General features: G+C 58.9%; 1 protein-coding gene across 5 annotated transcripts; it reads right to left on the bottom strand.

Annotated features, from left to right (window-relative positions):
* Positions 1–1337: 1337 nt before the first annotated feature.
* LOC102453029 (uncharacterized) lies at positions 1338–24689 on the bottom strand. Of its 5 annotated transcripts, none has more exons than XM_075941260.1 (8): positions 22141–24689; positions 15698–15826; positions 12957–13077; positions 11877–12052; positions 9165–9343; positions 8082–8226; positions 6019–6149; positions 1338–5127 (listed from the first exon to the last, which is right to left on the bottom strand). In XM_075941260.1, the coding sequence occupies exons 2-8, from the start codon at positions 15750–15752 to the stop codon at positions 4150–4152; spliced, it is 1785 nt and encodes a 594-aa protein (XP_075797375.1). In that variant the 5' UTR covers positions 15753–15826; positions 22141–24689; the 3' UTR covers positions 1338–4149. The 5 variants fall into 5 exon arrangements, 4 of the variants coding, with proteins under 4 accessions (XP_075797375.1, XP_075797373.1, XP_075797376.1 ...); XR_012907037.1 differs by lacking the exon at positions 15698–15826 and having other exon boundaries at positions 1340–3082; positions 3963–5127; XM_075941258.1 differs by lacking the exon at positions 15698–15826.
* Between the last annotated feature and the right edge of the window lie 99 nt (positions 24690–24788).

Below are 24788 nucleotides of genomic sequence, written 5' to 3'. Positions count from 1 at the left end.
CAGTCAGACCCATAGGAGGCTGTGCGGTGGAAAGGCAGCTGCTCCTGGGAGCGTGTCAGGAAATGTCGGGTCGAGGGCCCGCAGGATTGTGGGGCCCCGGGCAATGGGGGTGGCTCTGCACTCCCAGAAGGGGTGGGGCCCCGGGAACCAGCCCCCAGCACGGCCCAGCCCACCCGGTGGCCCCTCAGTCACCCGGCACACGTGGCGCGGGCTCTGATGTGTGCGCTGGGGCACGGGGCTCCCACAGGGACTTAAAGAGCCTGCTGGGCAGGGAGGCCGGGCGCTCCAGGCCCTTGTGTGTCGCCAGGCCACGGGGAAAGCACCCCCCCCCCCCCCACGCGGGCCTGTCCTTCACAGAGGTTTGGCCAACCTCTTCTGAAAAGCCTCCCTAGGTCGCCCGCCCGCCCACTCCAGCCCCAAGGGTACCGGGACCCCCAACCCGAACCCTCCCCCCCTCGCCCGCCCGCTCCAGCCCCAAGGGTACCAGGACCCCCAACCCTCCCCCCCTCGCCTGCCTGCCCGCTCCAGTCCCAAGGCTACCGGGACCCCCAACCTGAACCCTCCCTCCCCCGCCCGCTCCAGCCCCAAGGGTACCGGGACCCCCAACCCGAACCCTTCCCCCCTCGCCCGCCCGCTCCAGCCCCAAGGGTACCAGAACCCCCAACCCTCCCCCCCTCGCCCGCCCGCCCACTCCAGCCCCAACGGTACCGGGACTCCCAACCCGAACCCTCCCCCCTCGCCCGCCCGCTCCAGCCCCAACGGTACCGGGACTCCCAACCCGAACCCTCCCCCCCTCGCCCGCCCGCTCCAGCCCCAAGGGTACCGGGACCCCCAACCTGAACCCTCCCCCCCTCGCCCGCCCGCTCCAGCCCCAAGGGTACCAGGACCCCCAACCCTGCCCCCCTCGCCTGCCCGCCCGCTCCAGCCCCAAGGGTACCGGGACCCCCAACCCGAACCCTCCCCCCCTCGCCCGCCCGCTCCAGCCCCAAGGGTACCAGGACCCCCAACCCTCCCTCCCTCGCCTGCCCGCCCGCTCCAGTCCCAAGGGTACCGGGACCCCCAACCCGAACCCTCCCTCCCTCGCCCGCCCGCTCCAGCCCCAAGGGTACCAGGACCCCCAACCCTCCCCCCCTCGCCTGCCCGCCCGCTCCAGTCCTAAGGGTACCGGGACCCCAACCCTCCCCCCCTCGCCTGCCCGCCCGCTCCAGTCCTAAGGGTACCGGGACCCCAACCCTCCCCCCCTCGCCCGCCCGCTCCAGCCCCAAGGGTACCGGGACCCCCAACCCAAACCCTCCCTCCCCGCCCGCTCCAGTCCCAAGGGTACCGGGACCCCCACCCCGAAACCTCCCTCCCTCACCCGTCTGCTCGGACTGGGCGTAGGTGTCTGGGCCAATCCACATGCGGGTGAGTCAGTGGGAATCACAGCCCAGCGCAGGGGGACACCGGGTCCAGAGCAGACCCCCCCAGTCACACCCAGGACACCCCCTACACACCCATTTTCCAGCCACCACAGCAAGCTGGGGCCCCTTCCTTGAAGCCGCAGGTTGGAACAGCTGACACCAGGGGCCCCGTCCTGTCCCTTCTGCCCGCTATGGCCAAAGGGCTCCGGGGACAGGGCAGCGCGGACGGGAGGCGCGGGCCGTTCGCTGGTTCCTGACGCGGGGCGTTGATTTAACGTTGGCTCTCCCGTGCGCCGGGGGGGGGGCGGGCAATTCAGTGCGTCTCTCCCCGGGGGGATCAGGGCCGCTGGAGGGGGGGCAGCCCCCCGTTTGAGAAACGCTGCCCTGAACGAAGAGCAGATCTAAGCAGAGGGAGGCAAAGCAGCTGCTCCCCAAGGCAGAGGTCCCTTGGGCCTGAGCGCAGGGACCGGACGGGCAGGTCTCTCCAGTGCTACAGCTCAGTGACTCTCTGGTCCGCCTGTTTTCAGAATGACTCAGTCCCGACTGTCCCGTTCCGCCCTGCAGCCCCCGCCCCACAGGCAAACTGGCTCCCCCCAGGACGGCCTGGCAACCCAGCGAGACTGCACAGTCACAAGCCTCCCGCCCCCTCCCTCCCCACGGGAGTAAAACCACAGCCCCGAGCAGCGGCTGGCTCAGTGCCAGGCCTGCCTGGTATTAATCACTGGCACCAGGCCTGCCGCGATCTCGCAGCGGCTGGGAACCCCGTGAGAACCCTGAACGGCTCCATGGAAACTCTGGCTGCTGAAAGGTTACGCTGAAATGTCACCAGCCTTTTCCACCGCTGCGGCTCGTGTTGAGCAAAGCACGCACCCCGCGAGCGCCGCAGCCTCTGCACGGGCGGGCAATCCCCCGTCCCAGCACCCGTCCCCGAGACCCAGGCAGGCACCAGCTTCTGGACTGAGACCCGGCAGCTGTTACCGCCCACAATGGAGCAGCAAGGGAAACACCAGATGGGCTTGGGCAGAGCACTGGAATGAGCCGGGCCTCAGTTTCCCTCACTGCAAACTAGAAATACTGTGGACGTAGCTCGTAGGTCACAGGCTGACGGGATGAATTCTTTAGCATTTGCAAAGTGCTCTGAGAGCCTCACGCTGGCAAAGCCGGCCACTCACCTCGCTCTCCCTGCACCAGACCGTACAGGCAGAGCCTCTTGCTCGGCTCCTCGCTCGCTCCCACCCTCGAACAGGTCTCTCGCTCGGCCTGCCACCGCGCAACAGAGGCTGCTGAGTTTAATCAGCGCTGAGCAGTCCCAAAGGCCTGGCGCTCACACCACTGACGCCGCGGCCTTGCATCCGCTATGCCCTCCCGCCGCAGCAGGAACAGAATCGTGGGAGCAGGCGCGAGCGGTGCCCTACCACATTCCCGCGGGAGAATCCTCCGGCTGGGGCTCTGTAGGGCCGGAGCTGGCGCGTTGGGTCTGCCCTTCGCTCTGCCTCGCTCCCAGCGCGGGGTCTGCACGTCTCTGCGGGGACGTGAGCCGCCAGCTCGGTGCGTCTCTCCTCCAGCCACGTCCTGCCTCGCGGTGAGGTCCCTGCCCTGGCAGCGCGGGCCGGGGAAACGGGATCCGGTGGGGAATAAGGAGTGTCCATGGCCTAGCCGGGGAATGGGGGGCTCTGGGTTTCCTAAGGAGAAATGAGCCCATCAGCCATGCTGCTCTCCCCAGCTGGCACAGGGGACAGGCCTCAGGCAGCATAGGCTGGTGGCTAGGGCCTTGCCAGGGGACTGGGTTCTCCCCGACCTGCTGTATGGCCTTGAAGGAATCCGGCCTGCTGGTCTAGTCCATGTAGGGCCATGGGCCGGCGGCCGTCCTAGCAAGAGAAAGCCTGAGCCCGCGCCCGCTAGCAAAGCCAGACCATGCTGGACGCCGCAGTCAGGCCCTGCCACAGACACGGCACCGGCTCGCTGTCTGGCACAGGGACTGGCAGAGAACCGCCAGCGTCACTAAAACCAGGCCCCCCAACGGGCGCTCGGCCCTGGGTATCTTGGAACCACATTCCAGAGGACTAGCAAAGGCACAGCCCGACCTACTGCTCTCAGGCAACACCGTAAACACGCTCCTGGCGATGGGGCAGCACGTAGCAGCCCTGAGCCAGACAAGGGCAGGAGACAGGCGAGCGACTGGGGACGCTGGGTGTGAACTGCAGGTACAGGGTGTCGGGTGGGTAGGTACCCACCACAGGCGCATGGTGCCTGCCTCACCTGTGTCACTGTATGAGAGAGAAATCACCCGGGGGCACCTTTCTCCAGCTGAGGGTGCTGTTCACAGGCGCCGGCTTCCCTCCAACCACCCTCCTTAGGGTAAGACAGTTATTGAGGGTGACGGCAACACACAAACCAGGTTCTGAAAACAAGCGGCTCCCCTCCCCCAGAGGGACCCCCCGTATGCCTAGCGGATTCCTCACACGTTTGCTGGCTTGGCACAGAAGACAGAGCATGAGAGGCGTGTCCAGAATAAATTAACGTTTACGACGCTTACGACACATTCCAAGTGTCCAGCCTCACCTCAGACACACACACGAGAGGGCGTCACCCGCTCCGCTGGTCTCTCCACTGCAGCCGGAGGAGAAAGGCGATTTGGTCAGGTCCCAGGGTGCACTCAGAGCCGGGCCCCTGGTGTGGCTTTGTGTGGGTTTCACACACCTTATGTTCTCCTTGTGCGTCAGGCTGAGATGGACCCACAATCGCACAGTCAAAGCCACGAGCCTCTGCTGGACTCCACTGGGCCTGAACCAAAACCCACAGCTAAGCCTGGCCAGGTCTGAGCACCCACGCGAGGGGCGGCTGTCCAGGGGCGGGAGCTTTGTTCTGGGCCCGGTTCCAGAGTCCGAGCTCTCTGGTTGCGTGCACATCGCGGCAGAGTCACACCACACGGGAATCCAGAGTCAGCCCCTCCGCACGCGAAGGCTCCCTGGCGCTCCTGTCTTCCTCCCAGCGCCAGCGCCCGGAGCGACAGGGCAAGCACGCCTGGGCGTGGCTCGTAGCTAGAGGAAGCGGTGACCTTCAGGGGCTCTGGTCTTTCTTCGCTGCCCTGCAGTCTCACGGAGCTCAGAGGAACATCAGCCCAGCCTGCAGGCCACGCCCTGCTCTTGGGGAGGTGGCCAAGGCTGCTTCTTGTGCCTGCGGGAGGCGGCGAAAGACCCCGGGATTCCGACACTGGAGAAGAGCACCTGGAATAACCCAGCAGGTGCAGCGGGATCCCAGTCTCAGAGCAGGCCTGGTCGCCCCCGTCGCTCGGACAGGCCTCTCTGGCCAGGCCTGCCGAGACCGGAGACAGAGGCTCGGGAAACACCCGTGAGCCCGCAAGGAGCAGAGCCGCCAAAGCAGCACTGTAGCGCCCCTCCTCTGCGTCTCCATCCTTCATCTGCCCTGCTGATGCCAACAGGGCGCCAGAGCTCCCCGAGCCAGCAAACTCCAGCTGGCCCGTGGCACTGGAAGAGGCCAGGCCCTTACAGTAGCCTGGACCAAACCCATTGGCACAGTAGCCTTCCTCCTCCCCAGCCTGGCAGCCTCCTGAAAGGAGCTGGCTTTGGAGTCTTTCTTGCTCCACTGGGGAGTTACCCCTGGCGGCAAGTCCAGCCACCGAGCTCAGCGTGACGAGCGCGCCTTCGAGGTCCTGGGCAGGAGCCTTGGTGCGGAGGTTCCCATCCAGCTCGTCACACCGAATAGCCTGCCACAGAGGAACCGCACGTCAGAGCCGGGCTGCGGAGTGGAGGGGAAAGCCAGCCCATCCACTGGCCAGCGCATCCGGCCACCCAGGGCCCCATGCTCTGGGCAGCCCGTGAGGCCCCGGGGACTAGCAGAGGCCTGGCGCCAGCAGCAGGGATCAGGCCCACCCCTGCGCTCCCTGGGTGGGAAGCAGAGCAACCCGCCCCTGGCCCCAGCTCCAATGCCTGGGAACGTCATCGGGTGACCCCTGGCGCCTGTGCCCGCTTCTCCGCTCCCCACGCCCGCCGCAGCCGGGTCTCCTCTGAGCCGAGAAGCCCCCGTCCTACGAGTCCCTGCTGCTGCAGGAGCTGGTCCACACCCGCCGCATCCCCCCTTCTCCGACTCCAGACCTGCGCGCGGGATTCACGGTGCGGCCGCCCCCGGGACTGGCCAGGGACACTCGCATTCGCTCTGACCCTCCAGCCCTTCCCCAGGGTGCCTCGCATCCCGGGCGCTTGCTGGGCGGCCGCTGCACACCGAGCAGCCGTTTTCAGAGCCCGCCCAGGGCGACTCCGAGACCACCAAGCTCATTTTGTAGGCCTAGCAGGGTTCTGGCTCCCCGGGGACATTACTCTGCACTGCTCTCCAGCCTGAGCGGCGCCAGAGGGGTCTCATGCACCTCGCCGCATGCCGGGCTGCAGCCTCTTACGAACGCTGAGCCGAGCGAAGTGCTGTGCGGCTGTGACTGCTTCCTGCACGCTTCCCCGCTCGCCTGTTCCCAAGCTGCCTCCAGGGCCCCCGGGTCCTGCATCCGCCCCCCAATACACCCCCATCAACGCACCCCCGCACAGCCTCAGCCCTGGCACGGGACTGGCCACGGTGCTGGAGCCAGGAGCGGCTGCTGCTCACTCACCAGTGACTTGGGGAAGGGCATTTGGGAGATGCTTGGGTACGTGTAGAGCTTGAGGATGTACAGGCCAGCGGTGCTCAGCAGAAGCAGCACCAGGACGGTGGCCAGAGCCATGACAAGGCCCCAGAGGGAATCTGAAAAGAATTAACAACAGTTCTAGAGGGGTGGGGGAACCCGATCACCTGACTGCTGCACGGACGCCGGCGTGTGCTGCGCCCGCCAGTCACAGCCAAGGAGGCCGCGGCGTGCTCAGCGCCTGACCTGCACTGGTGCCCCAGGCGCTGCCCTGGCTGTGCCCACAGAGGGGCCAGAGATCTCCTAGCAGAGGAAGGGGAATGCTCTCCCCTTGGTATTCAAACCCTGGACTTGCCCCGGGCTCTCTGAGCAGACAGAGCAGGGGGCGCCGCCCACCCCATCTCCAGCGAGGGCCTCCAGTCACTGAGCCATAGGCACGTCCTGCTCCTGGGGCCGGCAGAGTCCATGTGGCTCTCCTTTGCCCAGGCTGCTGGAACAGGCTCACAGCTGGGGGAGGTTCCAGGGCACAGCTGTGGCTACCTCCTTGTCCCGCTCGGGGGCTCCCCTCACAAACTCCTTAGCAAACCCCCCGGAGCAATGACCGTGCCCACGGAGCTCTGTGCAGTCTCCCAAGTCAGCCGCACAGGCTACGAGTCCCCTCCTCTTACAGAGATGCAGCCATGTCAGTCTGCTCTGGCTGAACCAAAAGGCAGGACTAGGCAGCACTTTAAAGACTAACAAGATGGTTTATTAGATGATGAACTTTCGTGGGCCAGACCCACTTCCTCAGATCAAATAGTGGAAGAAAATTGGCACGACAATATATATCAAAGGATACAATCAAAAAAAGAGAACACATATAAAAAGGACAAATCAAATTTCAGAACAGAGGGGGGATGGGGGGGAGGTTAATGTCTGTGAGCTAATGATATTAGAGGTGATAATTGGGGAAGCTACCTTTGTAACGGGGAAGGTAATTAGCATCTTTGTTGAGGCCCAGTTGTAAAGTGTCAAATTTAAGCATGAATAACAGTTCAGAGGTTTCTATTTAAAGTCTTGTGTTAAAATGTCTGTGAAGCAGGATGCAGGTAGTTAAGTCGTTGAGACAATGCCCTTTCTGGTTGAAATAGCAAGAAACTGTTTTTTCTTTGTGAAACTGTCTGATATCTGTTTTGTGGGCATTGATCCTTTGGAAAAGTGTCTGAGGCGTTTGTCCAATGTACATAGCAGACGGACACTGTAGGCACGTGATAACATAGATTATATTTCTGGATGCGCGGGAATATGTGTTCTTGATCTTATAACTGAATTGGTTAGGTCCAATGATCGTGTCAGCAGAGTAAATATGTGGACAAAGTTGGCAACGGGGTTTGTTGCAAGGGAAGGTACCAGGGTGGGTATTAGTGTGGTATGTCCTGTGGTTGTTGGTAAGAATCATCCTGAGGTTAGGTGGTTGTCTATAGGAGACTATGGGTCTGACTCCCAGAGCCTCTCAGAGGGTAGTATCCTGTTCCAGTATAGGCTGTAGTTTGATAATGTGTTGGAGGGGTTTAAGTTGGGGGCTGTAGGTGATGACAAGTGGTGTTCTATTGTTGGTTTTCTTGGGTCTGTCTTGTAGTAGATGGTTTCTAGGTATTCGTCTGGCTCTTTCAATTTGCTTTTTTATTTCTCTGGGTGGGTAATTGAGGTTTATAAATGCTTGGTAGAGATCCTGAAGTTTCTGGTCTCTGTCAATGGGATTAGAGCAGATGTCAGCATTGCATTACATTACAGCTACCATTACAAAGATAGCTTCCCCAATTATCACCTCTAATATCATCTAATATATGGTTGTGCCAATTTTCTTCCACAATTTGATCTGAGGAAGTGGGTCTGGCCCACGAAAGCTCATCACCTAATAAACCATCTTGTTAGTCTTTAAAGTGCTGCCCAGTCTTCTCCTCTTACAGACTCTGCTCTGTGGCTGGGAGGCAACGCTCGCTCCGTCCCCGCACTGAAGCCCGGGATCTGAGCAGGGAGCATGGCAGCGGCACTGCCCTGTTGGGCCGTACCTGCCGGACGGTCCGGAGTCTCAATACATCGCGCAGCCGCCTTGCTCGCCTCTCTGCTCACGCGGGCTGTGACGCAGTAACTGGTGCTGGCTTTCAAGGACTCAAAGGTGTGTGATGTGATCTTGCCCACGGGCTCCAGGGACACCTTCGGCGAGAGGGAGACCGTGCCTGAGACCCCCGCCTACCACTTGCGGCCCCGCTCCCTGGCTCCTCCTGGGACAGCCTGCAGCGGAGGGCGGCGGCCAGGAGCGAAGGGAAGCACGGCCGTGTGTCTTAGCCAGGCGCACACTAACGCATGCCCTTGTAACCTGGCAAGGAGTCCTGCATGCTCAGGACGCAACGCAAGCGCTTCCAACGTCACTTCGACCCCGGCAGCCTTCTCATCACGCCCGGAGCACCAGGAAATAGAAGCGTCTGCGCCTCAGTCTCCCATTCTCTGCTTTCTCCGCCACATCCCCCTCCACAACTCGCCTCTGACTGAGGCACCCTGCTCCATCGGGCCCCCCTCCCGCCCAGCACTCTGCCTTTCTCCAGACTTCCCTCCAGCACAGGTCGTCTTAGAGCAGGACTCAGGCAGCTCTAATCACCTCTCAGAAGTACTCTGCAAACCTATTCCCTAGCTCAGCCTGCAGTTCTGTTCCTGAAGTCTTCCCCCTTTACACCCGTCATCTACTGGGGTCAGACACATTCCTCTCTGCCCTGCACCGCCAAGAGATCCGACTGGTCTCCTGGTTAGGGATGGATCCTCCAGTCTGGAAAAAGAAGAAACCACCCCCATCCTCAAGCCTTCTTAGGATCCAGCTCTAGAAACAACCTCGATCCCCATCTCCAAACTGCTGGACCCAGAAGCAGAGGTGCCAAACCACCAGCAGGAAGGGTGGAAGCTGGGACCAGAAGCTGAAGGCCCAGAAAGCCTGATCTCATCAAATTTCCAACCCAATTTTGCTGAGTCAGGAAGATCAACCAAGCAACCAAACTGACATTTTCTACCCAAACCAGCCCCTTGTGAAAGTCACCCAGCCTCAGGCCGCACAGACGTGTGGAACTGCCTCTGCCTCCCGACAGGCTGTGCACGTAGCTTACGCTGTTGATGGGAACACCTTCTTCGGAAAGGCTGAGCCGGTACATCCAGTTGGGTAGCACTTTCTGGACTGACTTGTAAGTGCCATTTCTCCTGCGATAAGGGGTGAGTGGCATGGAGAGATTTACCGTCAGATTCTCATTCGCCAATGTCAGAGTCAGGTTAGGGGGACCCAGAATCGCTGTGAAATCAAAAGAGGAAAGGCACAATTGTCAGGCGCCTTGTTCCCTTGGAACCAATCACCTTCTTTTTCGAGATTCCGGTCTGAGTTTGGTAACTTCATCCTCTCTCCTGGGGGCGGAGGGCAGCTCCATCGGGTGCTGACAAAAGCTACAGAACCGCGCTCAACTATTCAGCTGGCTCCCTCTCATTAGCACCTGTTCCCTGCTAACCTGTCCTGTGCTTCTCGCACTGCAGTCATCTCAGGCCTGCTTAACCCTGCAAGGGGCATGTCTCCACTCTGCAGAGAGAGGGCTCTGTCCGCGCAGCCGGGGCTGACAGTCAGCTTGTCAGAATCCTTCCACCCTGAGGAGGGGCTTTGCGGCTGGCAGGAGAGCGCGCCTGCCGACAGAGCAGCGGTCACAGCTGCGCTTGCCGCTTCACGGTGAAACAAGAAGTCCCCCGGGGATCACACTTTGGTTCACCTGAAGCCCAGTGGAGGACTCCAGACAGCGTGCACTAACCTGCAATGACAGCAGCCCCCGGCCAGCCCTTCCCAGGCGGAGATGCCCTGTCCTCGGTCAATCAGACTGAAGGCACAGCTTTCCGCGCACACCAGCCGCGTGCACAGGGTGCGTGTGCTCAGCCACATGGACGGCGAGAGCGGCCGCTGCAGCGCGCCCCACCGTGCGGCAGCTTCTGCTAATGCCAGCTGATGGGCATGTCCCTGGGGCAGGAAACGGGCACTCGGAAGCTCCTGGAGAGACTGGAAGCCCAGGACGTGTCTAATGCTAGGACGCAGCTGTGGTCCGGAGAGGCCCCTGGCTTGGCAGCGCCATCACCCCTCCCTCTCCAAGTCACACACATTCCCTATTTGCGCAGGGCTTGTGCCCAGGGTTTCGTTCTGATATTACTGTGGAGCTGAGGTGCTCTGTCCTGGGGCCGACCTCACGGTGCTAGGCGCTGTACGTGACGGAAGGCTGCTCTGGGCCCCAACAGGTTACCATCTAAGTCAGCCTGGGCGTTGCAGGAAGACTGGCCGCCTCCCCGCGAGTGCACTGGACACAGCAGAGATACTGTAGGCTGCCGATCCGCTTCAGCTAGATGCCCAGGGCATCACCCTCCATTGCTGGGATTCCTGCGCCCTTTCTGTGACGCCAAATTCCAAGTGGAGAGGCCTCTCCCTCCCCAGGTAGCTGTCTAGGGAATGCAGGGCCACATCTCCACGCACACGGCCCTGGCCCCTCACTCTGCACGTCCCCAGGGACCCTCCGGGAGGCCCTGCCAGACTGATTTGCAATCCCTGTCTTGCCACCGCGCTGCGCCCCAGCAGGACCATCTCCCTGCCTCCGCCAGCCATGGCGGCGCCAACACGCTGGCACAGCTGACCACCAGCGTCCACGGCAACGGGCCTGGCCGCAGCACGACCACAGCTGGGCTTTGCTACCGCCCGGCAACATCACTCCGGTGGCAATCCCAGACCCTCCTCCCTCGGCACAAAGGTCCAGAGGACGGATTCCGGCCGAGGCCTCGGCCGCCAAGAGCTGTCAGCAGGGCAGGCTAGTACCCGGCAGCGCCGGTCCCAGGAGATCAGTGCAGCAGGGGATTAGGGAATCTCTCTTATGGGACCGACGTCTGCTGGCGAGAGAGACCAGCTTGTTGCTCCCAGAGCGCCTCTTCTTCAGGGCTGAGCACGGCCCTTCGGAGCGCGAAACACTCGTCCCTCCAACAGCGGCTGGCCGGAGACAGGGTGTCCCCTCCCCTGGGAAGCAGCTGGGGCCTGCCTGGCTCATCCAGGCCGCTGCTTTCCAGTGGGGGTGGGGTTGGCATCGGCCCCATTCTCTCTGTCTGGGGCTCTGCTGGCAGCTGGCTCCCTGCACTGCCGCTGCCCAGCAGCCACTCCTCACGTCCGTCTGTCCAGCTGCTGCCTCTGGTCCGCCCTGTCCGGCGCGCAGGAGAGGCACCTCGCCTTTCCAGAGCACCTGTCCCTGCCTTCGCCAGCCAGCTTCTTCCCCCACGGCCGCTGGCTCAGAGGGGTCTCTCACGCCCCACCAGCAACCTGTGAGCCCGGACTCTCTCCTCCTCCTCCCACCCCCGCCCTCGCCTCCGTCTTCCACCTTCCCTGGGCAGCGCCCAGCAGGCTGGCCCCCGGCCCCGCAGAGGATCCTCTGTCACCGTGGAGCCTGGGCCTGTCTGCTGCTTCAGAGGGAGGTGAGACCAGGATCAGCCCAACGCAGCCGTGCCGCATGGGGACAATTCCTTCCCTGCCCCTGCAGGCAGCCAGCGTCAGCGCAGAGCCAGGCACTGGCAACGTGCTGCGCGAAACTCGGCACCCGGCTCTGCGTGGCCCAGGCGCGAGCAGGTCCGGCGGTTCCCAGGCCAGGTGTGACTGTGACCATCCAACCTGCAGAGGCCTGAGACCTTCTCCAGAACTTGGGGGTCAGCCCCTGGCCTGTTCAGAACGCGGCAGCCTGACTCGCCGTCATTCCCAGCACGGTGCCCGCCATTCCATAGCCCCTCCCGCCAGACACCGGCCCGCCCGCCTCGGTCCTTACTGTCTCGGTACGGCAGCAGCTCGTTGGACACGGCCCAGTCGGACACGCGGGCTCCATCCGTGGCTCTCACCCTGGCCCAGTACATGTTGTGCATGTCTTCGAAGTACAGCCTGCAAGTGGGCGCCGCCCCGGGGCCGTCCCGCCAGCAGGGGTCCACTTTGGTCCAGTCAGAAGAGCTGCGTGCGGAAGCAGCCAGTGATGCAACGGGGAGCCCGCGGCACCCGCCCCGCACCTCCTCCCCCACCCTGGCCAGGAGGAAAGACCTTGCTGGGGTGAGCCAGGCGGGAATCCTGTGGCCAAGACCGATGCTCTGCCCCCCGCCCCCCTGAATTCAAAGGCAGCCCTCGCTTGCTGCTCAGTCCCTCCCCTGCGGGCGCAGGCAGGAGGTGACTTGGGCAAAGGGCTCCAGACAAACAGGCCGTTGGGAGCCCTGCCGCGACCGACAGACTGGACACAAAGCGGCCACCCAGCTTCTGCCCAAAGCGTTTGACTCAGGACAGAGAACGGCTGCCAGCGGAGCCCCCCTGGGCTATGGGAGACCGGGGCTTAATGCTCCTTCTCCACCTCAGGCGATGGGACTTGATCCTGGGGCTCCAGGACAACGCCCCAACATGGGGGTCAGCTGGGGCAAGCCCCGCCCACCCACACCATCATTAGCTTTTGGAGGATGGACTTGAACATGGGGCCAGCCCAGACGCAAACCCTGCCTGTAAGATGGGCACCAGCATCACCCCCTGCTCCGCCGCCAGAGGGTGAATCCAGCCCATGACAAGGGTTGAAAAACCCCATTTGGGGTCCAATGACCTGTATTTCATTGGACCCAAAACCATGTTCTTTCAATTTGTAGAAGAGTCTTGCAGTCCCGGGTTGGGTTTAGATTTCACTGAATTCTTTAACTTTCTCATTTTAATTCTTTTAACTGATTCTGATTTTTCAAATCGGCCATAGAACCTAAAAATCCATCCCCCTCAGCCCTGGGTAGAAGAGGGAAGCCAGGTGGCCATGAGGAAGGCAGGACTGCAGAGCGCAGAGACGCCCCCGAATACACAGAAGGTCAGTCAGCTCACAGCTATGACATACCGCTGGCGACTTTCAACCTCGTATCGGGTGCCATTGCCCGAGCTGGCACCGGGCTCCCATGCCAAGAGAGTGTGGAAATTCTCCGATGTTAGCATCACATTCTGTGGCGGAGACAGCATGCCTGGAAAGGAAATCAGAGGGAAGCGGATCGGCCTCCTTGCAATGAAGGGAACAGAGTGCTGCTTTCCTATTGTGACATAGTGGGGGTACCGGGATGGTTTCTATGCTGCTGGCTCTGGGGTAACCCCCCCCTCCTCCCAGCTGCCGTGGGTACCACGACCCAGCAAAACAGGATGAGTCACTATGCAAAGGGACCTCTCAACCGGTATGGCCAGACACCCCCCCATGGAGAGGAACAAAGGAAGGGGGAATGCTGCCCTGGCTGGGGGGCAGGGCTGGAAGAGTGTTAGTTAGTTGCTGGCTGTCTGGGAGCATGGAGGAGACAGCCTAGGGAAAGGGGCTGGAGTTTAGGGGCCCAGTCTCCCCCATCTCAAGGGGGCCTGAGGCATCCTAGCCCAGCTCTGTGACCAGATTACATCTGTGCTGTGCTGTATCCTGGAGAGGCAATAAACTTCCTCTATTCCACCGGCTGGTGCAGTCTGTTTGTGCCATTTCGGGGTGCAGGAGACGGGGGACCCCCAACGCGCCGTCACACCTATCGCTCAGCTGCCAGCGATGCAGGACGCCAAAGTACATCTCAGTGTCAGCTGGGATCGCTGCAGCACACGGATTTCTCCTCCACCACGCTCAGCCTTTGTTCTGCTGCCTCACACCCCTGCAATCTTTGGTTTGAGCAAGCTACAGTCTGCCCTGCCCAAGCACCCACCGCGAGATCAGACAAACCTGCAGGCCCGGTTTAGCCTAGTGCAGTGTCCCTGTCCCAGGCCTGCGTGGCTGGCCGCCACGGATGAACTAGAAGTGCATGGGTGGGGGGAGCTAGTGCAGTCTGCCTAGCACAAGAGCAGTCTGAAAAAGCGCTAGGTGTTTTGTGTTTTAAAACATCTACGTGAAAACCTGCATTGGAATTCTTCATTGCTTCCAGAAACATGAAAGCTGCAAACCAAAACCAAAAAGTTCACAGACTCAGGGAGATTTGGGCTGGAAGTGACCTCAGGAGCCCAACTGGTCCAAATCCAGCTCAAAGCAGGACCAACCCCAATTACATCAGCCCAGCCAGGACTTAAAACCTCCAGCACTGGCGATTCCACCCCCGCCCTAGGGAGCCCATCCCAGCGCTTCCCCACCCGCCTAGGGAAGGAGCTTTTCCTGTTATCTAACCTGCAGCCCATTGCCCCTTGTTCTGCCCCCACTGAGACCAGCCTCTTTGGAACCCCCCGTCCGGAAGCTGAAGGCTGCTCTCAAATCCCCCCTCCCTCTTCTCTCCTACAGCCTAAATATTCCCAGTTCCTGCAGCCTCTCTTCATAAGACACGTGCTCCAGGCCCCTCATCGTTTTCTTATCTTATGAACTCTCTCCAGCATGGCCACAGCCTTTCCATAGTGGGGGGCCCAGAACTGGACACAATACTCCAGATGTGGCCTCGCCAGAGCCGAATAAAGGGGAATCATCACCTCTCTGGATCTGCTGGCAATGCTCCTCCTAATGCACCCGAATATGCCACTAGCCTTCTTGGCTACAAGGGCGCCCTGTTGAGTCACATCCAGCTTCTCATCCACTGTAACCCCCAGGTCCCTGTCTGCAGAACTGCTGCTTAGCCAGTCAGTCCCTGGCCTGTACCAATGCTTGGGGATTCTTCCCTCCCAAGGGCAGGACTCTGCACTTGTCCTTGTTGAACCTCATCAGATTTCTTTTGGCCCAAACCTCTAATCTGTCTAGGTCACTCTGGACCCGATCCCTGCCCCCCAGCCTATCTACCTCTCCCCCCAGCTTAGTGTCAGCCGCAAACTTGCCGAGGGAGCAATCCATCCCCTCAGCCAGGGCATTACTGAAGGATGCTGAATAAAACCGGCCTCTGAGGCACTCCATCCGATAGTGGCTGCCAGATGTACGTTTTCTTTTTTGTTATTATTAATTTCCTTTCTCTTTCTCTACCACTGGAAAAAAGTGGAAAAATAGAAGAGAAAGGAAAGTAAAATCCCCCACATGGAAAAATTGATTTTTTAAATTTGGTTTGTGACCAATAAACCTGCAAAAATTTAACCAATTAAAAATGTCAATCCAAAGGAAAACGTGAGTTGGTCAAAAAAGTTATTTTGCATATGAAAAAACTCAGCTTTAATAAGACAATTGTCATCTCTGTCTGGAGGTGGGAAAAGATGTCACTGCGCACACATCATGCATGCTGCACAGCCTGTAGCCTGGACAGTCCATGTGTGCACAGAGGACTCTCTTTACAGTTTCTTCTTTCTGCTTCCCACGCGGTGCTTGATTATATTTTCAAACTGCCCCTCGTTGGGCTCCTTGCCCGGTCAGCCGCCTGCTTTTGCTGAAGCGTTTTTTCCTACTAACGTGCCCATCGTTCCTGTTCCAAGGCTCTGAGATAGGCAGAGTTGCCCGGGTTGTCTCGGGGGTGCTGGCAAGGCAGGCGGTCAGAAATCTTGTCTTTTGCTCGTAACAGAGCCTGCCCTTTACAAAGCCACCGGCCACCAAGCCTTTGCATGGAGGAGAGCGCGCCTGCGGGGCCGAGACTGAACCCGTGCCCAGGCCTAGCACGGCGAACCCTTCCGCAGCCAGCGCCACCCTCTCTCTGCTTGCCAGGCCACAGGCCCTGGGGAGCTTACCCGGCAGGAGGGGCTGATGGAAGAGGAGCAGAAACACTCTCAGTGCGCCGCGCATGATGCCGCGCTGCTCCCCACGCAGTCACTCCCATCGGCGCCCGCGTCCTGCTCGCGCGCCCCGGAGCCAGGCGCCTGCAGGGAGAAAGGCGCAACCCGCGCTGGTTACTTGCGCTACATGCAAATAGCTGAGAGGGCTGCAAACCCCGTCGGGTGAGGCGCAGCCGGCTGGGGAAGGCATGCCCAGGTCACGTGACTGCCTCTGTGGCTGCAGGCACAGGGCGCTTGCCAACCAACACCCCCCGTCTCCATGGAGAGGAAGCGACCGCAGGTGAGTGACTCACGTGGCTTGTCCTGGGCCATGAGTCACACATGCCGGTCTGCAGCCAGCGCCCCTGCTGCGCCACGCCGGGCAGGCTGGCCTACTTGCCACAGGCCCGGCGTGGCGGGGGGGACCGGCCACATTCCAGCCCCACCCCCGTGATCCACACCACGGAGCCGTCTCCTGGCTGCTAGAGCCGCCCGCCGGCCACAGGGCGCACCCTAGGGCAGGGCCGAGGCTGCGGCACAGTGACTCGCGGAATCGTGGAGCTGGACGGGACCCGAGAGATCGAGTCCAGCCGGTGGAACAACGAGCTTTGCCGGTGGCCCTGAACTTCTTGGGCAGCCAGCCTGAGGAGCAGCAGCCATTAGCTGTAAGGCCTGGCGCCTCACCCTCACCTTCCATCTAGGCTGTACGACGCTAGCGTGAGCGTCACAGCCGGCTGTGCGAAGGGTCTGTCCTACTGGCCCCCACTGGCCCCCACTGGCACCAGATAAGAAACACATCGGGGGGGGGGGGGAGAAGGTAAAGAAAACGGAGTTAACAGCATTTCGTCTGGCAAGAAACTGTTTGCCAATGGTTGTGGGTGTGGAATCCGCAATCTAGGCTTATCGTCCTCAGTTCCCATTGTCTGTCTGTGGGAGCTGTCTGGCTGGTAACTGTTTGTCTGCTGCATAATTAATTTTGCTAGGTGTAAATCTACTAAGGTGGTGGGTCTGATTGGTTAGGTAATTCTGTTACAGTACATTAGGGTTGGTTAGTAAAATTATACTAAAATAATTGGTTACGATATAGCTAAGCAGGACTCAAGTTTCGCTATATAAACTGGGGTCCTAGAAGAAGAAAAGAGGGAAGAAGGAAAAGGGGGAAAGCAAGAAGAGGAAAGGGAAGGAAAGAAAGAAAGAAAAGAAGAGCAAGAAGGGGGAAGACCTGGAAGAACTCCCCTCCAAGACACAGCCTGATACCCGAGCTGCTGAGACTTCTCTGCACGGTTGTGATGTAACAGCCAGACCCAGAGAGACTGATGGTGCCTGGCCAACAGGGGAAGTCTGCCTGCCTGTATCAGGACTGGTGAGCATGAGGCTGTGCGCTTCGCATGTGTATTCTGCTTGCTTGGGAATTGTCAATCAATAGAGGATCAGGACATTACTGTGTGAGGCTCTTTCAGTGGCTAAAGATCCTGCAAAACCGGCAGGGAGTTGTGCCCTGAGCCCTAGGAATTGGGTAAAGGTGTGTGTAGGAAGTTGTTACCTGCAGCACCTTGCCCTGGAGTGGTTGACAAGGGAGCTGCACAGGCGAGCCAAAGTGCTGTCAACAACCCAGGGAACTACAGACCAGTCAGCCTTATCCCAGTCCCTGGAAAAATCATGGAGGGGTCCTCAAGGAATCCATTCTGAAGCACTTGGAAGAGTGGAAAGTGATCAGGAATAGTCAACATGGATTCACCAAGGGCAAGTCATGCCTGACCAACCTGATTAGCTTCTATGAGGAGATAACTGGCTCTGTCAACATGGGGAAGTCGATATGGATCTGATATCTCTTGGCTTTAGCAAAGCTTGATACAGTCTCCCACAATATTCCTGCCAGCAAGTTAAGGGAATATGGATTGGATAAATAGACTGTAAGGTGGATAGAAAGCTGGCTAGACTGTCGGGCCCAGTGGGGAGTGATCAACGGCTCCATGTCAGGTTGGCGGTCGGTTTCTAGTGGTGTGCCCCGAGGATCGTTTCTAGGGCTGGTTTTGTTCAACATTTTTATGAATGACCTGGCTGAGGGGATGGATTGCACCCTCAGCAAGTTTGCAGATGACACTAAGCTGCGGGAGAGGTAGATACGCTGGAGGGCAGGGATAGGGACCAGAGTGACTTAGACAGATTAGAGGATTGGGCCAAAAGAAATCTGATGAGGTTCAACAAGGGCAAGTGTAAAGTCCTGCCCTTGGGACGGAAGAATCCCAAGCATTGGTACAGGCCAGGGACTGACTGGCTAAGCAGCAGTTCTGCAGACAAGGCCCTGGGGGTTACAGTGGATGAGAAGCTGGATATGAGCCAACAGGGCGCCCTTGTAGCCAAGAAGGCTAATGGCATATTCGGGTGCATTAGGAGGAGCATTGCCAGCAGATCCAGAGATGCCATTATTGCTCTTTATTCAGCACTAGTGAGGCTACACCTGGAGTATTGTGTCCAGTTCTGGGCCCCTCACTACAGAAAGGATGTGGACTCATTGGAGAGGGTCCAGCGGAGGCGACCAAAATGATGAGGGGGCTGGAGCACATGACCTACGAGGAGAGGCTGAGGGATTTGGGTTTGTTCAGTCTGCAGAAGAGAAGAGTGAGGGGGGATTTGAGAGCAGCCTGCAACTTCCTCAAGGGAGGTTCCAAAGAGGCTGGCGAGAGGCTGTTCTCAGTGGGGGCAGATGGCAGCACAAGGAGCGATGGTCTCAAGTTGCAGTGGGGGAGGTCTAGGCTGGATATTAGGAAAAACTATTTCCCTAGGAGGGTGGGGAAGCCCTGGGATGGGTTCCCTAGGGAGGAGTGGAATCTCCATCCCTAGAGGTTTAAGTCCCAGCTTGACACAGCCCTGGCTGGGATGGTTGAGTTGGGCTGGTCCTGCCTTGGGCAGGGGCCGACTCGATGGCTCCTGAGGTCTCTGCCCACCCTGGGTTCTCGGATTCTAGCGCCTCAGTAGCACACAGTTTGCCTCTCACCTCTTCGTGTTAGACACACAGGGTAGTGCCAGAGTCCATCTGTCTTTGCCTTGAATGACTTATTGGCGGAGCCATGAGCTCCCTCTGACCACCAGCCCAAGAGGTTTCCCATGCCCACCAGTGCCCCAAAGCGACGGCGGCTCCCTCAGGAGGAGGGGCAGAGCAGGGGGAAGAGCGTGTTGATTGCAGCTGGGGGTCTGGCTGCCGGGCTGGAGCCTCAGCTGCGGGCTGAAGGGCTAACCACCCTTGCTGGGACGTCAGCCAGTCCTGCAACGGGAGGCAGGTCTGCAGGGAGCTAGGCCTGTGCTGGGGAAATCGCTTCCTCCTTTCCTAAGCCATGGCTGAAAGGCAGAGCAGAGCCAAGGCCCAAGCCCTGGGCTGGCTCCGAGACACCCCCAGAGCAGCCGCACGCCTCGGGGACGGGACGAGGCTGTGGACACCGCACCGTGCAGCCACTCGCAGCGTGGCCAGCGGGGGCCAAGTTCCGCTTCAGCCCGGCGAGCTCAGTGCCAGGACCCCACAGGAGCCATCAGGCAGCCCCTGCTGCCGGAGAGCTGAGCTGCCCGGAGAAAGGGCCAGATCAGCCTTGAGGGGTGCCCAGGCAGGCCTGCAGCCGGCTGTGCTCCAGCTTTGCTCTGAGGGGCACCCCCACTCTGCAGCATGGGAAGGGCTGGATCTGGGGGAGGTGGGTCTCCCAGCGGGGCAGAGGGAGCATTTCAATGCCCCAGCTCAGAGTGACTGTGCGGGGTGGGCGAGCCCCAGCGGGATGGATGGCTCCCGGGTAGGGAGCCCACTGGCCTCAGCTCCGTGGGGCAGCAGCCCCTGGTGCCAGGCTGTGGCAGTGAACCCCCCCGGGCCGCGCCGGGCCTGCTCGAATCCTGGTTGCCTGCTTTGCAGGGGCCATTCTGCAGCATCCCAGACATGGAGAGCGGCCGATTGCAAGGAAGACACGTTGGTCCTCAGACCAAACCAGCACCCGGACGAGAGGAACAGCTGCGAGAATCTCTCCAGCCTGTAGTTAGGAATTGTCCCAACTCTGCCTGACCTGGGCCTTGGGCCGGTCTACCCCGGGCGTGCGCGGCTAGCGCACCTGCAGCTGCTTATCCAGTGCTGGGGCGGCGAGTTCCATGGACTGCTGCATTCCTCCTACACTGTAAATCCGCTGCCTTACAAATGTCATGCCCTCCCCGTGCTCTTTTCTGAGATGGGGCAATGAAACAAGGAGCCACGTTTTCTGCTCTGCTGTAATTTCTCCACTTGCCCTGCTCCAAAGCTGGGAGGATCGGAGTGAAGGCTGCAGTGCACAGGGACTGTCGACACGACACAAGACCAATTGGAGTTAAGTGTCTCTGCCCCCCACCTGTGCCCTGCACCCTGGCGCGCACAGTGCAGAGGGTGCCAAAGCGTGGGGGGCACCGCACCGGGGAGGTCCTCCAGCACAGCTCCATCTCCAGTCAAGCACTTAGTAAACGTTTAACGCCCTGGGACTTGTGCAATCTTGCTGAGGCCTCGCAACCCGCACGTGGGTGATCCCAGAGCACCACACAGAGCAGTTTTACTTCGGAGACGCTGACCCACTGCTTGGAGTGTGTATTGTTAGGGGCTCCCGGCCTCACAAGGAGTCAAGACAGAAGCAGACTGTGAGGGACTCCAAGAAGATCTCACCAAACTGAGTGATTGGGCAACAAAATGGCAAATGAAATGTAATGTGGGTAAGTGTAAAGTAATGCACATTGGGAAAAATAACCCCAACTATACGTACAGTATGATGGGGGCTAATTTGGCTACGACAAATCAGGAAAGAGATCTTGGAGTTATCGTGGACAGTTCTCTGAAAACTTCCACACAGTGTGCAACGGCGGTCAAAAAGGCAAATAGGATGCTAGGAATTATTAGGAAAGGGATGGAAAATATGACACAGAATATCTTACTGCTCCTGTATAAAACTATGGTACGCCCACATCTGGAATACTGTGTACAGATGTGGTCTCCTCATCTCAAAAAAGATATTTTGGCCTTGGAAAGGGTTCAGAAAAGGGCAACTAAAATGATGAGGGGTTTGGAACGGGTCCCATATGAAGAGAGGCTAAAGAGACTGGGACTTTTCAGTTTAGAAAAGAGGATACTGAGGGGGGATATGATAGAGGTATTTAAAATCATGAGTGGCGTGGAGAGGGCTGATAAAGAAAAGTTATTTATTAGTTCCCATAATAGAAGAACTAGAGGACACCAAATGAAATTAATGGGTAGCAGGTTTAAAACTAATAAAAGAAAGTTCTTCACACAGTGTGTAGTCAACCTGTGGAACTCCTTGCCAGAGGAGGCTGTGAAGGCTAGGACTATAAGGGTATGTCTACACTACCCTCCTAGTTCGAACTAGGAGGGTAATGTAGGCATACCGCACTTGCAAATGAAGCCCGGGATTTGAATTTCCCGGGCTTCATTTGCATAAACTGGGCGCTGCCAGTTTTAAATCCCTGCTCATTCGAACCCCATGCCGCGTGGCTACACGCGGCACGAACTAGGTAGTTCAGACTAGGCTTCCTAGTCCGAACTTCCGTTACTCTTCATGGAATGAGGAGTAACGGTAGTTTGGACTAGCGGGGTAGTGTAGACAGACCCTAACAGAGTTAAAGAGAAGCTGGATAATTTCATGGAGGTTCGGTCCATACAAGGCTATTAGCCAGGGGATAAAATGGTGTCCTTGGCCTCTGTCTGGCAGAGGCTGGAGAGGGATGGCAGGAGACAAATCGCTTGATCATTGTCTTCGGTCCACCCTCTCTGGGGCACCTGGTGCTGGCCACTGTCGGCAGACAGGACACTGGGCTAGATGGACCTTTGGTCTGACCCAGTACGGCCGTTCTTATGTTAAGGAAACAAAGCGTGTGCATTGGGGGCTATAGACTGGGGCAGGCAAAAGGGCCTCTGCGGGCTGGATCCGACCCGCCAGGCAGGTTGACCTGGCCTGCAGAGGCCCTGCCACGCCCCCACCCCAGGCGATTAGGGCAGGCGGGGGGAGCACACAAAGCACCCGGTAGGGCAGGGGACTTTGCACACTCCCCTGCCCCTCGCCCTGATTGGCCTCCTCCCACCACCAGGGGCCTGGGCGCCTGGGGAGAACTTCTGGGGCAGGCTAATGGTATTGACAGTTCATTTCCCAACAGGGCGTTAGTGGTGGGCTTCAGGGAAACGTTTGGGGCGGCCTGCGCAGCAGCATGGGCGGGGCCGCTCGTTTCACGCGTGCAGCCGTGCGGCAACGTGCGTAGAGGGGCTGAGACCCACTGAGCCACGCTGCAAGCCCTGCGTAGAATGGAAACACTTCAAGCTGCCCCGCCCGGCCCACGTGTGCCCAGGCGCTTGGAGAAGGAAAGCAGCTCTGTCCAAGCAAGCCCTGGGTCCTCGACTCCGTCCCCTCACCTACCTGAGGGCAGCCGCTCCTCCGGCTCATGGGTCTCTCCCACGCCAGCAGCCCCCACCTGGGCTCCGAGCAGCCTTGCTCCCCGCTCCCTGCCTGACTGGCAGTTCATGTCCTTTTCCTGGTTTCATCTCTTCCTTGTTGGTGGCAGGGCTGAGCTGCTGGAGCCGAATTCCAGCCGCATCGCTGGCTCCCTCGCCTGGGAGAGCAGTGCCCTCCGCAGGCAGCGAGGAGGCACAGCCCAGCCCTCGCTCCTGGATCTGTCAAACCAAGGGCTGCCCTCTCCCATTGCCAAGTGACACCTCTGGCTAGCGCTGTCAGGCCTGGCAAGCAGGGCCAGCCCGCGAGGAGCCTCCAGCACAGCACGCGCTGTGTATTAGCCTCTCGCGCGTCTGCCTCTCGGGGGGCCCTTTGGAGACCCAGCCGCCTGCCAAGGTTGAAGGCCCCGTTTAGCCGATTAAACGCGCCCGCTTGACAAACCAGCCTTTCAGCCAGGCCAGCGAAGCGTTTACAGGATCTTACCAAAAAGCTCCCCACTGGCTTTGGCCTTAGTTTGCTGCAGTGCCGCTGCCCTGCTCCACTCCAGCCGCCTGGAGGCATCTCTGTCCAGTCCCAGCTCTGCAGCCGGGCTGTGGAGGGGGGCAGGGGCACCCAGCAGGTGAGACACACACAGCGCTGCCCAAGCGACGTGCATAGTTCTGCACTCTGCCCACTGGCTGGCCTGTCCTCTTCAGGGAGGAGGGATCATCTGCACCCACATCTCACCCAGACAAGGCCTGGGAAAGCTTCCTAGGCCCTCCCCCCTCTCTAAAGGGAGGGCATCGTTTGGCCGACCACCACCAGACACCACTGTGAACACCAGGATACCCTCATCCCTGCCCTTAGCGAGGCAGTCAGCTTTCCCAGGAACATGGACGGACTCGGATCGGTCAGAATCCTTGCAGGAACATCAGCCATACAAAGCTTGATCGCTGGACCTGGTCACTGCAGGCCAGCAGCCTCCTGAGTTTGCACCCACTTTGCCAATTGCACATGGGAGAATGTGCACGATTGCTTTGGGGTCCTTTGTGTATCCCTGGCCCTCCTACAATAAGCACGCGGGTTTCAAATGTCACCTTGAAAACGTGTCATGAAAACTTCCCAACCCACACAGCTCCTGGTTTTCCCATAGAAGTCAGTACAAACCGTTTCACTGGCCTCGAGCAGAATTGTGCAGAGGTACCACAATAGCTGCCTTGCCTGGGGGTTTCTCCGAGATCACTAATCAGTAGCGTGATTTTTTCCACAATGCTTGGAACAAGCAAAACCCAGGAAGTTTCTGCTATGACACTCGATGCCCCAGAGCAATGTCCTGGCACCCTTGGATTCACCACTGCCATGTAATGATGATAGTTTTGTGCAAAGTAAGCCTGGTGAGTATCAGTCTAAAAGTCTTGATGAGCTAAACCGTAACTGCGCATTGGGCTGATGTGTTAACGCCGTATGGCCATATCTACACAGCAACATTATTTCAAAACAATTGAGTCCGCCCCTACACAGCAGGCAGTTATTTCAACATCATGTCAAAATACTGTCAAGCCAGAGGACTTCTTCCTCCGACTCCTGTAACCCTCACTGTACAGGGAGTAAGGGAAGCTGGGGAAGGGCACTCTCTCTCCAAGTGAGTGATGTGTAGACAGCACCCAAATGCAAAAGAAGCTATTTCAAAATGAGCTACACAACGGACGTCGCTCAATTTGTACAGCTTATTTCGAGTTAAGTCCTGCGGTGTGGATGTGTCTTATGAGGCTATGAATACGTTAGTACAGATGGTGTGAAGTTAGCACGAGAACCACGGGTCACCAAATGAAATTAACAGGTAGCAGGTTTAAAACAAACCAAATAAAGTATTTCTTCATGCAGCTCACCTTCAACCTGTGGAACTCCCTGCCAGAGGATACTGTGAAGACTAGGGCTTTAACAGGGCTAGATAAATTCATGAAGGACAGGCTGTTAGCCAGGATGGGCAGGGAGGGTGTTCCTGGCTTCTGTCAGAAGCTGGGAATGGGTGACAGAGGAGGGATCACTTGATGATTTCCTGTTCTGTTCCTTCCCTCTGGAACACCTGGATACTAGGCTAGATGGACCTTTGGCTTGACACAATGTGGCTGTTCTTGTGTTGGAAACACCCACGACAGGGTAACCGTCACATACCAGAAGCAAGACTTTCTAATATTCTGTTAAAAACAGGAGACCCCCATCAGGGAGAGCTGGCTGAGTTGAGTTTGTTTTTTCACAACTTACCAATATAACCGACGAAATGCACAGAAATGCAGCCAACTCCGGTGCAGTGGTGAAAACTCTACTCCACAGACTGACAGTAAAAAACCAAACCAAACCACGGACCGCTCTCCCGCAGCAGCATAGCGGTCTGCGCTGGAATTGGGATAAGCCAGCTCTCATCAGGAGTGCGCATGCACCAGGGGATTTTTCACACCCACAACTAGAGATGGCTTCAATTTACATCTCCTCTGAAATCCTGCACCCGGCACTATGCCGGGAGCAGCTCGGGGGAAGAGCACCCTCAGCGTTCCTCGGAGCCTCCTGTGCCAGACACATGCAGCCCAAACCGCCGCTAGTCGGCGACATCCAGTGAAAGCACAAAGCCTGGGATG

Source organism: Pelodiscus sinensis, chromosome 13 (assembly GCF_049634645.1).
Source record: "Pelodiscus sinensis isolate JC-2024 chromosome 13, ASM4963464v1, whole genome shotgun sequence".
Classification (NCBI taxonomy): domain Eukaryota; kingdom Metazoa; phylum Chordata; order Testudines; family Trionychidae; genus Pelodiscus; species Pelodiscus sinensis.
Note: the sequence above shows the minus strand (reverse complement) of the source record. Positions and strands in the feature narration are given on the sequence as shown.

Excerpts from the sequence above, each read along its gene's own strand:
- LOC102453029 (XM_075941258.1), bottom strand. The coding sequence starts at position 22,246 with ATGAACTGCCAGTCAGGCAGGGAGCGGGGAGCAAGGCTGCTCGGAGCC. Across the intron at positions 13,078-22,140 it reads GGAGGAGCGGCTGCCCTCAG|GCATGCTGTCTCCGCCACAG; the intron begins GTAGGTGAGGGG and ends TTTCCTTTCCAG. Across the intron at positions 12,053-12,956 it reads GAGGTTGAAAGTCGCCAGCG|CTCTTCTGACTGGACCAAAG; the intron begins GTATGTCATAGC and ends TTCCGCACGCAG.